The sequence below is a fragment of the Bos mutus genome, chromosome 16 (genome assembly GCF_027580195.1).
Source record: "Bos mutus isolate GX-2022 chromosome 16, NWIPB_WYAK_1.1, whole genome shotgun sequence".
Lineage (NCBI taxonomy): Eukaryota > Metazoa > Chordata > Mammalia > Artiodactyla > Bovidae > Bos > Bos mutus.
The window spans coordinates 23,181,372-23,198,222 of record NC_091632.1 but is presented as its reverse complement, the minus strand read 5'-3'; the positions used below and the strand labels follow the sequence as shown (position 1 = coordinate 23,198,222).

The 16,851-nt window shown below is 46.1% G+C and overlaps 1 protein-coding gene across 1 annotated transcript in view; it reads left to right on the top strand.

The window, feature by feature from the left end:
- The window catches only part of CACNA1E (calcium voltage-gated channel subunit alpha1 E), a 536,270-nt gene that overhangs the window by 477,026 nt on the left and 42,393 nt on the right, over window positions 1–16,851 (top strand). The window contains exons 28-36 of the mRNA XM_070384834.1: window positions 681–777; window positions 3,205–3,365; window positions 4,095–4,232; window positions 5,510–5,711; window positions 6,688–6,852; window positions 7,803–7,913; window positions 11,822–11,905; window positions 12,624–12,749; window positions 16,348–16,413. Of these exons, the coding sequence (XP_070240935.1) occupies window positions 681–777; window positions 3,205–3,365; window positions 4,095–4,232; window positions 5,510–5,711; window positions 6,688–6,852; window positions 7,803–7,913; window positions 11,822–11,905; window positions 12,624–12,749; window positions 16,348–16,413 (1,150 nt within the window). The remainder of the gene's footprint in view (window positions 1–680; window positions 778–3,204; window positions 3,366–4,094; window positions 4,233–5,509; window positions 5,712–6,687; window positions 6,853–7,802; window positions 7,914–11,821; window positions 11,906–12,623; window positions 12,750–16,347; window positions 16,414–16,851) is intronic.

Sequence of the window (16,851 nt, the reverse complement as noted above, 5' to 3'; positions counted from 1 at the left end):
CAAGGGCATCGTGTCCCCACCAGTCCTCCTCACCCTGCTCTCCCTGGAACTGTGCAGAGGTGACCAACCTATAAACCAAAAGAAAGGACTAGGTTGAGTCTTCTGATAAGACTTGTTCTCAACTGGGGCTCCCTATTCAACAAATATTAGGTTGGCCAAAAAAGTTTGTTTGGGTGTTTCTGTTAAGGTATGGAAAAACCCAAATGAACTTTCTGGCCAACCCAATATTATTAGAGTCTTCTACTGAAGACTTCTAGGCTAGGCACGGTGCCCATCCACAGTAGGCTATGGCCCTGTTCCTTAGTCGATGGATCATCCATTTCCATTTGGCCAGTGTGGTCATGAGCAGCGTGACTCTGGCTGTTGGGAGGGGGAGAAGTGTTGATTAACATATGTGCATGGGTGCCTCTGTGGTGTCCCCATGTCTCCCTCTGCATGAGTATACATGGGGGTGTGTGTGTGTGTGTACATGCGTGCATATGAGTGTGTACACCCTGGGGAGTGATTGGGAAGTTTTCCCAGAGCATGTTTCTTGGGGGTCTCCCTGAAGGAGTCTACTCTGACCCAGTTTCTAGCCTCTTGCCCACCTCTCTCCCCTTTCCCCCTGCTTTGTTAATGCAGTAGTGTGACAATCTCTTTAATTCTCCCCTGTCCTGTGATTCCCTGGGGCTTCTCTGCAGAACTAACAAGGGCCGGGATATTAAGACCATCAAGTCCCTGAGGGTTCTCCGTGTCCTGAGGCCGCTGAAGACCATCAAGCGCCTGCCCAAGCTCAAGGTGATGTTCACCAGCCTCTTCCCTTCATCTCCCCTTTGTCCATTTTCCCTTTCTAGCCACCACTGGCCTGCTTTGGGAGAATTATTTCTGGAAATATTCCTGTTGCTCCCATGAGGACTAGGATTCTTTTTGTCTGCTAAAACTAAGGGTCTTAGTCTCAAAGGAAAATAACCAACATCCTAAGAACTCTCCAAGGAGGCTTTCACCCCTTGACTCCAAATCTAGGAGGTATTTTCTACCCACTGTGGCGAGTCATAGGAAGAACCTTGTGTGGCTTTGTCCTGGGGCCTCCCGTGTGGTTAAGGTGGGTCAGACACCAGAATGGAAACAGCAAGAGCCCTGTATGTCATGGTCTGTGTATTTGGTCGGGCAAAGTAACCTGGGATGGTTTCTTTCCTCGTGGTTCTAGAGAAACAAAGGACCTTCTAGCCTTGATGCTTCATATTTTTGAGGCATGAATAGGTCAATAACTTGCCCAAGGACAGAGTCATTTTTGGCATCAGCAGAGAAGAAATGGGGAAGTGAGCTTCCGCAGCTGAGTTCTCCCTGTTGCCAAGACCTGTGTCTGCATAGGTCTAAGTCTGGCTTCCCCTGCCCCCTGGCCTGATGGCCCATCCTGAGCTCCTTCCCCAAGGCTTCCTGCCCTCAGGTTGCTGACATGTGGAACCTGCCTCTCCTACACACATCCACTGCTGTTACGGAAGCCGAAGCCTTATTGGATAGAAGTTCTTCCTCCCTGTATTCCTGTGAATGAGAGCCAGTCACCACTGGACAGGGAACTGGGGACCCCCATACCCCCCATTCCTCTGTCCCATTGAATTTACATCACCTCTAATATTCCCCACCCATCCTCCACCAGCACCACCGCAGCTGCTTCCCTTTCAGCCCTCTGGCTCTGAGGGGAATTGGTAAGCCAACCAGGTTGATCAGAGGCTTAGGATCACAGGAAGGTCTCTTTTGAAAGACCCCTAACTGACTGAGACATGGCTTCCTCTCAGAACCCAGGGCCCTGGCCACTTGTATGGGTTCCTGAGGAGAGAGGCTCATGCCTCACAGGAAGTGTCCTCACTGCCTGCTCCCCTTCTCCACTGCCTGGCCTCCCCTCCTGGATGAGCGCCTCCCATGGTGATGGGCCCAGCACAGGGCCTGGCCTGGCTCAGCACCCGTGAACATTCATTCCTTTCTGCCTCACCTCCAGCAAAATATGGCCAGGAGCCCTGGGGCCCGACAACCACTGTCATTAGCCACAGCCCAGGTCCACTGGTCTCATCTCCTCTGAGCTATGTTGTGGTCCAGAGAAGAGCTCAGACAGGCGGATGGTATTACTCACCAGGCTGGAGAAGGCACCCCCAACCTTAGCTAATTCCAATTAATTAGGAAGGGCTGGCTCTTCGCTCTGCAGTTCCATAACCTGAGGGAAATGTAGGTGGATCTGATAATTCCATGAGTCTGCGTGTCGCTCCCATTCCCTGCAGTGCTGAACTAATTAAACCAGCAGTGTTCACCCAGCACTGTGAAGAGGCAACCGCTCAAACGCAGGGCCACTGTGGGGCTAGTCTCGCCAGTGCGCCAAACCTGCAAACCTAGAAAACAACCCCAAAATGGTTTGAAATACGTTGAATTCCCATGTAGCTCTTCATGGCGTAGGGCCTAGAAGGCATTCTCCAGAGGGAGATTCAGTGCCTTGAACTGAAGTGCAAGTTTCTGGTTCTGACCTTCAGTCCTCCTGTCTCTAAGAAGGCAGCTCTCACCCCTTCCCACATCACCTGTTGAATCTTTAAACCCAGCACAGCTAGCTTTAAACTAGAGAACCTTTATCTGAAGTGTGGAATGCAATTGGGGGTAAATCTATGAACTTATTACAGAATGTCATTAAAGTGAACAAAGATGATAGTTTATCACTCCCTGCTCCATTTAGAAGGCAAAGGGAAAACAATACATATTCAATATACAAAGCAAATCTAAGAATGTGCCCCAAATAAAGGAGGTTTATAGATAAGCTATTTAATGTATTGCAGAAAAGGGATCCTTAAAATCATTTAGCCTATCGAATGCCTAAAACGGGCTAAATGATTTCGAGGATCCCTTCTCTGCAATGCATTTCTGTTTCACACTAAGTGAAGTGCACGTAATAGAATTCCACAGAGGACTCCCTTCACTGCCTGCTGCCATCTGGTCTCTTCTGCTTCGGGTTTCCTTTCAGATTCAGAGCATGCGTTCCCCTCCCAAGTGGCAGGTTCCTGTAGTCATGACCAGGGTAGAGGCCAGGTCTGAATCCTGTGAGTGTCGCTTCTTAGTAGGGTGGTATCTTCTGGGGCACCTTCTCCGAGCACCCGCTGCCAGTTGTGTGGGTCCCGTTCAGCTTCAGGCAGATCCACAGGCCATTCCAGGGACTCACACACCAGGGCTCTCTTCTTCTGTTCTCAGGCTGTCTTCGACTGTGTGGTCACCTCCTTGAAAAACGTCTTCAACATACTCATTGTCTACAAGCTCTTCATGTTCATCTTTGCTGTCATCGCAGTTCAGCTTTTCAAGGGCAAGTTCTTCTACTGCACGGACAGTTCCAAGGACACAGAGAAGGAGTGCATGTAAGTGCCACTGGCATGCACCACTCACTTTCTGCTCAAGTGTGTTTTGATAAGGTCCACTCCTCCCTTTATAGATAGGTCATTTCTTTCTCTCTTACTTAAATCCATTCCACTTTGGGGGGAAACAAAAGTCAAAATATGAAGTTGCTACATTTTGATTGAGTACCTCTTTTGTGTCAAGCATGGACATTTCACATCAGGTTTAAATTTTAAATCTTTCTCATGACCTTCTGAGATAAGTCTTCCTTGCACAGTATAGATGTGGAAGTTGAAGCACAGAAAGTTTAAGTTGCTCAAGATTACCCAGCAACTGGGCTTCCCCTGTGGCTTAACTGGTAAAGAATCTGCCTGCAATGCAGGAGACCTGGGTTCGATCCCTGGGTTGAAAAGATCCCCTGGAGAAGGGAAAGGCTACCCACTCTAATACCTGGAGAATTCCATGGACTATATGGTCCATGGGGTCACAAAGAATCAGACATGACTGAGCAACTTTCACTTTCACCCAGCAACTAATGAAAAGATTAAGATTTAATCTTCCATGTCTGTTGGGCACGAAATCTCATTTTTGTTCCATGATAATATGCTGTTATAATAAAATCCCTCCTTCCTTGCATTTGAATGCCAATAATTCAATAATTACTAGGGTACGTTACTGTAGTCCCTAGGATTTCTTTGCTCTTCTGTGAGCTATAGTGACAAGGTTCTGGTCCATTTCTGCTCTGGTTTTAGAGGCAACTATGTAGATCACGAGAAAAACAAGATGGAGGTGAAAGGCCGAGAGTGGAAGCGCCATGAATTCCATTATGACAACATCATCTGGGCTCTGCTGACCCTCTTCACTGTCTCCACAGGGGAAGGGTGGCCTCAGTGAGTAATGGGTTTGACTTGGCGTGCTTGTCTATAAGCTGGGCTGGGACCAGATGTTTGCCTTGAGAAGCTGATTTAGGATAAACAAGGCTAACCCTTGGGTATTGTACCAAGGAAGGTAAGTGGTTATGAGTAGGTGAGACAGGCAGGAGAGAGGAAGAATGAAAATCCCTCAGACAGGAATCAAGCGGGATCTGATGAAGTCAGGGAAATATCTGGTGCACTTCATGTTTTCGCTGATTATCGAGGAGTTGAGTGGAGCCATCTGACTCTTACAGAACAAATGAACTTTCAACAGCTCTCCACACCTTAGAAGAGTCCCTGAGGACTGTTTTAGACACATTTATCATCCAGGTTGACCCTGGACATGAGAGAGGGTTGTGGGTTAAGGATGAGCTGGAAGAACCCAGGGACGCTTTCTGTGATCATACCTTATACGGCAAAAGTAACAGAATGCAGTTTTTTTATGCTGCTCATGGCACTAGTGGTAAAGAACCCACCTGCCAATACAGGAGACGTGAGAGACGCTAGTTCGATCCCTGGGTCGGGAAGATCTCCTGGAGAAGGAAATGGCAACCCACTCCAGTATTCTTGCCTGGAGAATCCCATGGACAAAGAAGCCTGGCAGGCTACAGTCCATAGGGTTGCAAAGAGTCAAACGTGACTGAAGTGACTTAGCACATAGCTGCAGGCTGATTGTTTTCAGAGACTTGGCAATAACCAAGACACCACTTTTTGGTGGCAGCATACTCTGTTGGCAGCAAAATGCCAAAGGGGAATTGTGGAATATTGCTATTTTATAACAACCTCAACTATAAAATAATGTCACTCTGGTGCTTAGGAGTTGGATCCATGATGGCACAGGGGCTAGAAACAGCAGTGGCTTGGGGGTCACCAGATCGCCACCAACTTGGTTGTGGAGCCCCAAATTCATGGAAGATCCATGAAGTTTAGAGAGTCAAATAAGAAAATGCTGGGGGCTTCCCTGGTGATCCATTGGTTAAGAGTTTTCCTTCCAATGCAGCATGAGTGGGCTCAGTCCCTCACTGGGGAATTAAGAACCCACAAGTGTAGTGGCCAAAAAACCAAAACATAAAACAGAAGCAGTATTGTCATGAATTCAATGAAGACTTTAAAAATGGTCCACATCCAAAAAAAAAAGAAAAATCTTTAAGAGTATATGTATTTAATAGGGGGCATATCAGCTAATGAAGCCTTGAGTCAGAGCAGCTGCCAGGACAGCCCCCACCACGCCTGCCTCCTCTTTCTGTCCCCAGAGTCTTGCAGCACTCGGTCGATGTGACAGAGGAAGACCGAGGCCCAAGCCGCAGCAACCGGATGGAGATGTCCATCTTTTATGTGGTCTACTTTGTGGTCTTCCCTTTCTTCTTTGTCAACATCTTTGTTGCTCTCATCATCATCACCTTCCAGGAGCAAGGGGACAAGATGATGGAAGAGTGCAGCCTGGAGAAGAACGAGGTGAAGCAGGGGGGTCTGGAGCATGGGGCAGCGGGGGCTCCAGAAAGGACTGTCAGACCAGCAGCGTTAGGAGGAAGACAGAATGTTCTCTACTCTCTTATGAATTAGAGAATTGGGGGGAAATGTTTTAGTTGGTCATCAAATAAACATCTTTGGAGCATCTGCTGTGTTTAAAGCCCAAGGACAAGTCATAGGAATGGGCTTCCCTGGTGGCTCAGATGATAAAGAATCTGCCTGCAAAGGGGGAGACCTGAGTACAGTCCCTCGGTTGGAAAGATCCCCTGGAGGAGGGCATGGCAACCCACTCCAGTATTCTTGCCTGGAGAATCCCATGGACAGAGGAGCCTGGTGGGCTGTAGTCCATGGGGTTGCAGTCCTTACTTTTATGCAGCACGTAGTCTAGAGGTTGGGGGTGAAAGACATGTGCTAACATTGTAACATTAAGACATCTGCTTCCCTGGCAGTGTCCCTCAATGGTGTGTATTTGCTGTAAGGGTAGGGAATAAGTCTGACTTGTTACTGCTTTTGTAGTAACAAGTGTGGTTCTGGCACATTGTCGAGTTCATTGTTTTTATCCTGGAACTGCCCTAGAAATCATTAAGAGTCTATAAGACAAATGCAAAGAAAGTGCTGTGGAAATGCACAGGGAGATAGATTTTTACTTCTGACTGCAGGCACCAGGTACAGCTTCCTGCCTAGTCATCTCAGCCATGTGCTGTGTAAGAGACCACTATTATCAATAAAAATATTAAGTCCTTACTATATGGGACTTGCTGTATGACAGTACGAAGTCCTTACCGTATGGCATCCCACCTGTAGCTTTGTCCGGATAATTTCTTTTGCTACTTTCACCTCTGCTTGCCCAGTCCTACCCTCTTCTACACTGTCCTCTTCTCCTAAGCATCTAACAGAGAGCCCCCCAGGGTGCGAGGTTTGGGGGATCTGAGCCTGGCTAACCAGTGTGACCCTCCCGCAGAGGGCATGCATCGACTTCGCCATCAGCGCCAAACCGCTCACCCGCTACATGCCCCAGAACAGGCACACCTTCCAGTACCGCGTCTGGCACTTCGTGGTGTCTCCATCCTTTGAGTACACCATCATGGCCATGATCGCCCTGAACACCGTCGTGCTGATGATGAAGGTGAGAGGGTGGTGGCTGGGAGGCGCTGTGGGGAGCTGAGCCTCGGAGACTGCCCCCTCCCAGGGCACTTGTGTGTGTGCCCAAGACACTGAGAAAACCCTCCAGGAGAGTGAGGGGGAGGTAGGGAGGACGAATGGGGACTTGGTGTTTAATGGGAACAGAGTTTCTGTTTAGGAAGGTGAAAAATTTGGAAGATGGTAATGGTGAATGTACTTAGTGCCACTGAACTTTACAGTTAAATATGGCTAAAATTGTGTGCTTTGTATGATGTGACTTTTGCCACAATAAAAAACATTAAAAAAAAATTCAAGATTGGGAACTCTGGCAGTCCAGTGGTTTGGACGCCTCACTTCTATTGCAGGGGGCACAGGTTCAATCCCTGCTCAGGGAACTGGGATGCCACAAACTATGTGCCATGGCCAAAAAAAAAAAAAAAAAAACGGCTTACCAGTCTGTTGCTTCCTTACCTACTTTTCCATCATGGAATCTCTCTTTGATCTTGTCTCCATCAGCAACCCAGCCTCTAGGTCCTTGGGGTAAAATGCAGTGTAATACATAGCGGCAGTCATGGAACTCTGAAAACAAAGGCTGGTGATGCAGTCAGATACAGGTGAGGGTGGAAATGTCAGATGTGGGTGATCGTGGAGTTCTAAGAGTCAGAAGAGGTTTTATGTTATTTAATACTAAATGGTAAAGTAATTAACTCTAGGAAATGTTTCTGCCCTTCACGCCTTCAGTTTTGGGAAGACTGGCCATTTTGCTAATAAGATTTGTGTTCTTCTCTGTATCCTTTTGCTACATAGGATGTATACTTCTCCTCTCTGGCCCTAAATGACCATCTTTCCTTCTACATCATGCAGCAGAATGTCTCCCTAGGGCAGGGATGCCAGATGGCCAACCTCTGTGACCTGGAAATGCCTCTCACCTTCCCTGTTTTCTCTTCCTGGCAGTACTACTCTGCTCCCTGTACCTATGAGCTGGCCCTGAAGTACCTAAATATCGCCTTCACCATGGTGTTTTCCCTGGAATGTGTCCTGAAGATCATTGCATTTGGCTTCTTGGTATGTCGTAGGATTTATCCTGGCCTCATGCTTATCTTCCCTTCTCTTTGGGCTCATTCCCAGCCTCTGTTGGAAGGGAGGGGTAGTCGCTGCTATTCCAGAAATGGTTCACACACCCACCCACCTAACTGTAAGTTTGTTTGGACTGCTCAATAAAAGGTCATAGAGACAAGATGCTGTGTGAGGGTGTTAGGAGAAGAGGCAAAGGGCACCAAAGCCCTCACAGAGACTTCAGCCCCGTTCCTTTCAAATTCTATCAGTGGTCAAGAGGCCACCAATATTGGGTCTTACTGGAACTTAGTAAGATTTACCTGTTGAGGAGGAGCCAAGCAAGGATTGGACTAGTAAACCCAAGTGCTTACTGATGGAAGGCTTAAACTCTTATAACTCAAATGGAAAGATATCTGTCCCTCTTAGCCTCCAACATAGAAAATAATAGATTTTATTAATACCTAATTGTCCTCCTCCCTTTAGTTACGTGAAGAGTAACTTTTGCCAACAAAAATAAATGTTTAGTACTAAAGCTTACAAAGACTAGTGACCTTTAAAGTGTCTGTATGTGAGAGAGAGAGAGGTGGGCATTCTGGAATAGGTTTGGGGAGCATTGGGATGAGTTTTTCTGGCATGAGTCTTCCTTTTACTTTTTTTCAACTGCTAATTATAGTTTTGGCAGATTCTCACATCTGCCATCAAGCGTGTTAAGCAAACCTAGCCCTTTGCTTCAGTGTCCTATAAACAAAACAGTTCTCTCTGCCACCCCACCCTTGGCTCAGTGTTTACAAGTAAGATCAGTGGGATACAGATAAACCCACCTGACAGCTGTTTCACACTTATTTTGTGTGTGAGCTACCATTTCAAATTATATGTGTATATGGCATTCCCTGAAAGAAGAGAAACTTAGCTTATTATCTGCATGTGGGTTTGACTGCTGGCAGCTTGGGCAGGGACTCTGACCTCAACGTGGTGGTTGTGAGTGTTAACGCTGGGGGTTGCTTCTGGCTTCCTAGTGGTTCTTTGCAAAGTCATTGATTTGATGGTGTAGGGAGGAGAGTTGAAGGGAACCCATGGCAGGTGGCTGTATTGTTGGTTGTTGGACTCCCTTTTGAGTCTTAGAGAAATCAAAAAGTAAACTACCAGCCACAAAGATGCCTTTATTATACAGTCTAGCCCTGGGCAGGGGGAGCAAGGGGCGGGGGAAGCTTATACAACAACAGGAAAAGTTTTCCTCCGCATCTTGATTACTTGCATGTTGGATTGATACTGTCTCTGCTTAAGCCCCCAATTATGTGTCAAATTATAGGGAATACTGAATACCTACTTATAAGCTTAACTAGGTGATTCAGCCCCAAAGCCTGCCTCCTTCCCACCCTCACCCTCATATTTTCATTCAAGGTCTAGAAGCATTCTGAACACTATAAAAGGCACCACTAGCCCCAAATAAGTCTTTTCATTGATATGGTACTGTGGGTTTTCAGAATTCCCTAATATATACTGTTTTGTCAGATCTTAGCAATGACTCTGAAATAGACATGGCAGAAACTATCCTTGTTGTTGTTGTTATTTTAAATGAGGAAATTGAAGTTCAGAAAAATTATGTTGCTTTTCGAAGGTTACAAACTAAAAGGCAGTAGAATTGGATAGTGAAATGGGAATAAAAAAGGAAGGAAGAAGAAGAAAGAAAGGGAGAGAATTAAAATACATTGGTTGTCTGGAAAAAGAAAAGTGAAAGTAAGTGTTAGTTGCTCAGTCATGTTCGACTCTTTGTGACCCCATGGACCGTAGCCCACCAGGCTCCTCTGTCCATGGGATTCTCCAAGCAAGAAAACTAGAGTAGATAGCCATTCCCTGCTCAGAGGATCTTCCTGACCCAGGGATTGAACTCAGGTCTCCTGCATTGCAAGCAGATTCTTTACCATCTGAGCCACCAGGGAAAAAAGCTTTACATATTATTCATTTTACCTTCATAAGAACTATTTTATTAGATCGGGCATTACGGTTTTCTTCTTATATGGATGAGCTGGGGCTCAACAAGATTCAGTACTTCGCATAAGTTTACTAAAAGGCAGAGCCTGTGATCAGATCCTGGTCTATCTGGCTTCAGAAGCCCACACTTTGTCCTCCATAATCTCCTAGTGTATACTATACGCCTCTGCGCTTTACCATGCTGTATTGTAAAGCCTCCTCTACTGGAATCCAGTGCTTCTGTTCCCTGAGATTTAGATTTGTATTCTAGCTCATATATGGGAACTATCTAAGAATGCAACACAGGAGACCCATATTCAATCCTTGGGTTGGGAAGATCCCCTAGAGAAGGAAATGGCAACCCACTCCAGTATTCTTACCTGGAGAATTCCATGGCCAGAGGAGCCTGGCAGGCTACAGTCCTTGGGGTTGCAAAGAGTTGGACATGACTGAGCGACTATTGCTCACTCACATCTAAGAATTAGGAAGCTCACCCCAGGTTGGAAATAGGAGAGCCCTGAGATGTGAGGAACTCAGAGACTCAACTTGGCCCCAGTCCTGAAGGAGTAGGCACCCTTAACAGGTGAGTTTGTGAGGCTGGATGTCTGGTTTATCTACATGCCTGGCAGGTGCCTGTGACTTTTGAATCAGACAGACCTTTCCAAGCCTCAGTTTTCTCATGCATTAAAGGAGGATAACAAGAACTGCCATGAACAGCCATAGATCCTGTGTGTGTGTCCAATCAGGGAACATGCCTAAGATGTCTGGTCCTGAGTAGGTGCTCGTAAATCTACCTTCTCTCTCCCCACACCATTTCTCTCCATCACATCTCCCTCCCTACTCTTCATGCCAGCCCTACCAATCGGTAATTTGTGAAGTATTTATCACTACCTACTTAGAGCATCCATGGGAGGAATAAATGAACTGAAAGAATGCTGAGGAAGGGTCTGGCACAGAATCTGGCATGTATAGTAAGGATTCTTGAATGCCAGCCGTGGGGGTGGGAGAAGGTATAGTTGCACAGTCTCAAGGGTCACTTACAGGAGCTGTCACCCACGGGTAAGTGGGTAATGTTTTGGAGAACCAGGTATTCTCTTTCTTTTAAGGAATATAGTTCAAGGTCTGTGTTCACCTGAGCCCTGGAGATGAGAGCAGAGCCCACTTTGCTCTAACGTTCCAGAGCTGAATGTTTTCTGGTTGGTGCATTTTCCAGGTCCTTTACGCCTTCGTGTCCTTTAACCTTCTCATCTCATTACTGCTTCCTTATATTTTATTTATTCACACTTCCTCGAAAGGTGTAACAGAGCCGAGAAAGATGGGAAAGATGATTTCGTTCATCCTATGCCAATCAGAAGTTGGTTTGAAAATGTTCAATGAAGTTAGGAAGAGATTTTTGGCACATCTTTGATCTTTAGGCACTTAAGACATCTCTGACTTTTATTGTTAGTTGAAAATCAGAATGGTGTATTTATAGGGTCCCATTATACTATTTAAATAGTTTAAAAGTTATAGTTATAGAAAACCTTAGACTAATACTGTAAATCATTTTATTGTCTTGTGGGTAACAATGATGATCTTTCTTTTCTTGGAGGTCAACATGTTCTAGGCTACAAATCACTTTCTTGCATATTTTTATGTAGTATTACATTAAAAAATCTTATGTGTTCTTTATATAGCTTTTTAGTGACAGCTTCAAAAAACAAGGTCTTCAAATAGTGATGAAACTGCTTCCCAAATGAGAAATTCTCAAATTAGTGAAGGAGAAACTGCATTTTTGGTTAGAAATAGGAAACTAAAGCCAAAGTTAAAATGAACTTGTCTTAGAATTGAAAAGCTTTAATTCCAAGTGAAAGAATTATATCATGAAAGATATATTTTCTTCATTTTTCCCTCTTGTTTTCTCCCCCCCCCCACCCCCAATGCTCATGGCTGAATTCACTTGGCAGAACTATTTCCGAGACACCTGGAATATCTTTGACTTCATCACTGTGATTGGCAGTATCACAGAAATTATTCTGACGGACAGCAAGGTAAATAGCTCTTCCCTCTTTCTCTTTAAGCTCGGCCCTGGAGTAGCATTAAAACAATCCTCAGCACATTCAGTCCATTTTTAACTCCTCGAACCCAATGTGCAGCCCCCTATTCACTTCCTCAGTCCTGAGCTTTCCCCAGAAAATGGGACCATTGGATGGCACTGGATCTCATGGAAGGTGTGGGCCCGTTTGCACGACTCAAATAGGTGAGTGGGATAGAGGGCCCAGGAGAGGCCACGTCACCGTGTTCTGCCGGATTCTTCAGGAGATACCAAGAATCTAGGCACAGGATCTTTGCCCTCAAAGTTGTTAGATCTGAAGTGGTTCCCTGAGATGGTTCATCCCAAACAAAACTTGGAGAGCTCATCACAAAACCAGCATGTTCTAGAGGGATTATGAGGTCTGCTCTCTGACACCCACGTGCAGAGTCAGGACCACTCAGAGAAGACTGGGGAGGCCAGTTTTGCCAACTGTTTTCCGGGCACCCATCTGGGGAACTTCTATACCTTCCTGCCTGGGAACAGAGGGTGGGCCTGGGGAGGCTCGGAGAGATGGTCCTCTCTGGCCAGCCAGCTGGAGACAGGGTTAAAAATGAAAGACACCATTCATGTTCTATTTAATGATCTGAATGAGGGATAAAGGCACAAATGCCAGTGCTTAACTTTCCTAAATGACCCAAATGTCACTAATGATATGTTTCCTTCTGGTCCACCAGCTGGTGAACACTAGTGGCTTCAACATGAGCTTTCTGAAGCTCTTCCGAGCGGCCCGCCTCATCAAGCTGCTGCGTCAGGGCTACACCATCCGCATTTTACTGTGGACCTTCGTGCAGTCCTTTAAGGTAAAAGGCCTTACCAGCTCCTCCTCTGAGGCTTGAGGGGCTCCTGTCGCATCAGACAGAACACTGGGCAACACAGCATTATTCTGCAGGTCCCCTCGCCTCTGGGAATGGGTGTTTGTCAGAAGCATCAGATGAACACAGCAGTCCTCAGCTACAGTACAACTCGGCCAGGAGGTGGTTAGCTTATGACTGATTGGTTAGGATCTCATTCTAGAAAGCATCCCAACTTTGAAACTGAGTTATCGTCTCTGTTCGCTGAGGCAGGGGGCTTGTCTTATGAGGTGTGTTCCCTCCCAAGTATTCCAGAATGCCCAGAGCAATCCTATCCATGGGCAGAGCCAACCACCTGTAGTCACATACCCTCTGCATTTTCAGAGGTTCGTCCGTGGCTTTATTTCACCCAACAGTTTTTCAAAGGACTCCTTGGGTTGTGTTTTGTAATGAGATGATTCATACCATTCCCACATATGTCATCATTAGTATGTAATTCCTGAACCACTGAGTATATGGCATGCTAATGGCCACCTCTGCGTCCTGCAAATGAATAGGACATCTGGGCAAGGTTAATATGGTGAGCATCTGTTGAATGACCTCATGGAGTTGTACAGAGGTATATGTGTAATAAACAAGTTAAAAATTGAAACCTGAGACCCATGTAAATGGCAGAGACTTGCAGTAAAAGAAATTTTCCATATTTAAATATTTGCATGCTGTAGCAAATATAATTAGTTTTTGAAGTTTGGGGAGTGTTGATGCTGTTCAAAAACGTACTATTTTCTTCAAAAAAATAGAGTTTTTCAATAAATGTATTTTTAAAATCTGATGAAATTGATTCAAAGATGAAAAATCATGAATTCAATAATTGCCTTCTTTAATTATTTGTACATTTTAATTTTATTATTTGATGTTTGGCTGCACTGGGTCTTCATTGCTGCATGTGGGCTTTCTCTAGTTGCAGAGAGAAGGGGCTTCTCTTCATTGCGGTGCTTGGGCTTCTCATTCCAGTGGCTTCTCTTGTTGCTGAGCACAGGCTCTAGACACATGGGCTTCAGTAATTGATGCTTTCAGGCTCTGGAGCTCAGGCTTAGTAATTCTGGTGCGCGGGCTTGGTTGCTCCAAGGCATGTGGAATCTTCCTAGACCAGGGCTCAAACCCATGTCCCCTGTGTTGGTAAGTGGATTCTTAACCACCAGACCACCAGGGAGTCCAATTATTTGTATATTTTAATTCCAAACTGAACTGAAGAGAGCTTGTCAGTGAATCCATGGTTTCTCGTTATTTGAAAGGGACTTCACCCCACACCGTCATGACTGAATTACTTCTCCATCAAGTTCCTGTGCATCTGAAATGTGAGACCAGTTGTAAGGATGTTCAGGTTCCCACGAGCAACCTTGACATCTTTATTGTATTCATCATAATTGTATGGTGTGATAATTCCCACAGAGGCCTCACCTCAGTGAAAACTGTTTCTCCAAAACTGAATGACAGAGGAGAAATCAAAACCCTTAGCAAGAATTTAACCGTTTGAGTCTTGAATGGAGCTGGATTTAGAATTTGAAACACAAGATGCTCTTAAAACCTCTTTGTAGAGGCCTGCCCAACAAGTTACAGCTGTTAGTCTCTTAAGAAATATGTGTCAGCCTGTCATAGTCTCGCGATCACCAATTCTCTGTGAAAGTGTGTACTATTGAGGGCACAGAAAAGCGTGTCATAAACTGATGGCCAAATGGTTGGCTTATTCCAGTGAATAGAGAAGATTGGAGGCAGTTGTATCTGTCTCCAGGTGACACTGTGATGGATGGGTGTTTGCTTTTGGAGCCACTCTGGGACACAGTGTAGAAGTTGTTTTCTTGAAGTTGGTTTAACAAAGGCTGCCTCTGCACACACACAGCAGAGAGTCACACCGTGTAGACAGCATTGTCCCGTCTCTGCCTCCCCCTCCCTCCCCCTGAGCATCACCTCATTGTCCGCCACTGACTCCTACTCAGTGCTTCTCTCTCTTCCTTATTTTTTTTTTCCTTTCATAATTTAACGATGACATTCGGCTGTCTTCCGGTTTGCATATTTTCTGACCGGAAGTATGTTGTTATTCTTTGTTCTGTGAATGTGTCCTGTCTTTTCTTTCTCCAGGTGGTTTACAATCCTTTTTGAAAACAAAATTTTTGGCTGTGCCACTCCACATGTGGGATCTTAGTTCCCTGACCAGGCATCAAAACCACGCCCCTGCATTGGGAGTGTGGAGTCTTAACCACTGGATCACCAAGGAAGCCCCTCTTTTCCTTATTTTGTGTTGGAATGTATGCCATGACAAGAAGGGAGAGGATGGGAGAGAGGTACCAGGAACTAGAGATGATGGGATGGGGAAGGCAGCGTAAAGGCAGGAAGCATGACATAGAAGGTGATGGGAAGAGGCCAGAAACCTGCCTCCCTGCTCTCTCCTTTCAGCAGAAGGTGTCTTTACATGCCCCTGGGGAATGTAGCCACTCCTCATAGACCATGAGAATCAGCACTCCATTGGAGAAAGGGTTCTCCCACCAACTCTCAATTTCATTTTCATGTTTATTCTTTATTCAAATTGTAAAAAGTCTCCCAGGACTCTTCATTTAGTTAGCACCGTTGAGAAGCTCTGCCTGGCTCATGCAGTCTGAAAGCCTTCAATTGCCCTCCTGGGAGTCGTGCTGTACACACTTGAGAGAATGAAGACCCGGAGTTGCACGAACTGCCAGGGGGCTTCCTGGGTGGTGAAAACAAGGGGCTTCCATTGTCAGCACCAAGATCCCCCAGAATTGTAGTGCCCACCCTGACCATCAAACCAAACTGCCCTATGTCTTCACCCTCCCCCAGCCACCAGGGGTAGCTCCCTGCCTGCCTTTTCCTCCACTTACCGCTTCACCTCCACCTTTAAAGAGTTGTCATCCCTGAGGGGCAGGTAGCTTGCACAAGATGGAAACTTGTGCTACGTAGCTTCCCAGCAGGGTTTTGTGGTCACTCACACTTTGAAAGGTTTTTTGGAATTTTATACAAAACAGACTGAAAGGTCGGCAGGCTTAAACATTGGAAAAAGATGTTTCATCAGAGCTTGAAGGCGCCTTCTAGGAACTGACCAATGCCTGAGACCCCAGCCGATTCATTCTGCTTCCAGTGCTCCATTAGGAGCCTCGTGTTGAGTGAAGGAGTGGGAAGGGTAATACGGGGATTTGGGAGTCAAAGCTGAATGCTTGCTGTGTAATTGGCATCATAATTGCCCAGGTTATTAATATTCTGCATACAGAGTGGGATGAAGCCCAGACCCAGGAATTTTTCCCAGCTCTCCCTCAGAGACCCGGCCATACACTTTTCTGGGTCTGAGAATATTCTTGGTGAGGAAGGAAATTACAAACCTCTCTGGGGCCAACAGCTTGCATACCTATCAGACAATGTGGACATCTGCAAAAACACAGAACTCCAAAATAGAACATCCCAGGGGATCAGAGAGCCGCTGCCCTGTGTTTAAGTCAGTATCAGGGCGAGACTGAGACTTGCACTGCCTGGGGTGCAGTTTGTTGACCCCGGAGCTGCCTGCCTTGAAATTCATGGTTGTGTCTCTGCTTCCTTCCAGGCCCTTCCCTATGTCTGCCTTCTGATCGCCATGCTTTTCTTCATCTACGCCATCATTGGGATGCAGGTGAGTGGGTGCCTTGGGAACCTGATGGGGGACAGCTGTTGCCCATGTTGTCTCTGACTTTCCAGCCTGAGCCTGCAGGATTCAAGGTGCTTTAAAGAATCCCTTCTTACCCAGAGGTTGAAGTGTTAGTAGCTCAGTCGTGTCCGACTCTTTGCAACCCCATGGACTGTAGCCCTCCAGGCTGCTCTGTCCATGGGATTCTTCAGGCAAGAATACTGGAGTAGGTTGTCATTTCCTTCTCCAGGTGATCTTCCCGACCCAGGGATTGAACCTGGATCTCCTTCATTGCAGGCGCTTTCTTTACCACTAAGCCACCAGGGAAGCCTCTTACCCAGAGGCTGACTTTAATATCTTGTTGCAGCATGACCTTGGGAAGTCACACACGCAGTTCCCCACTCAGGTTGCCCAGGTGATCAGAGTGGTCTGATACAGGGGCTT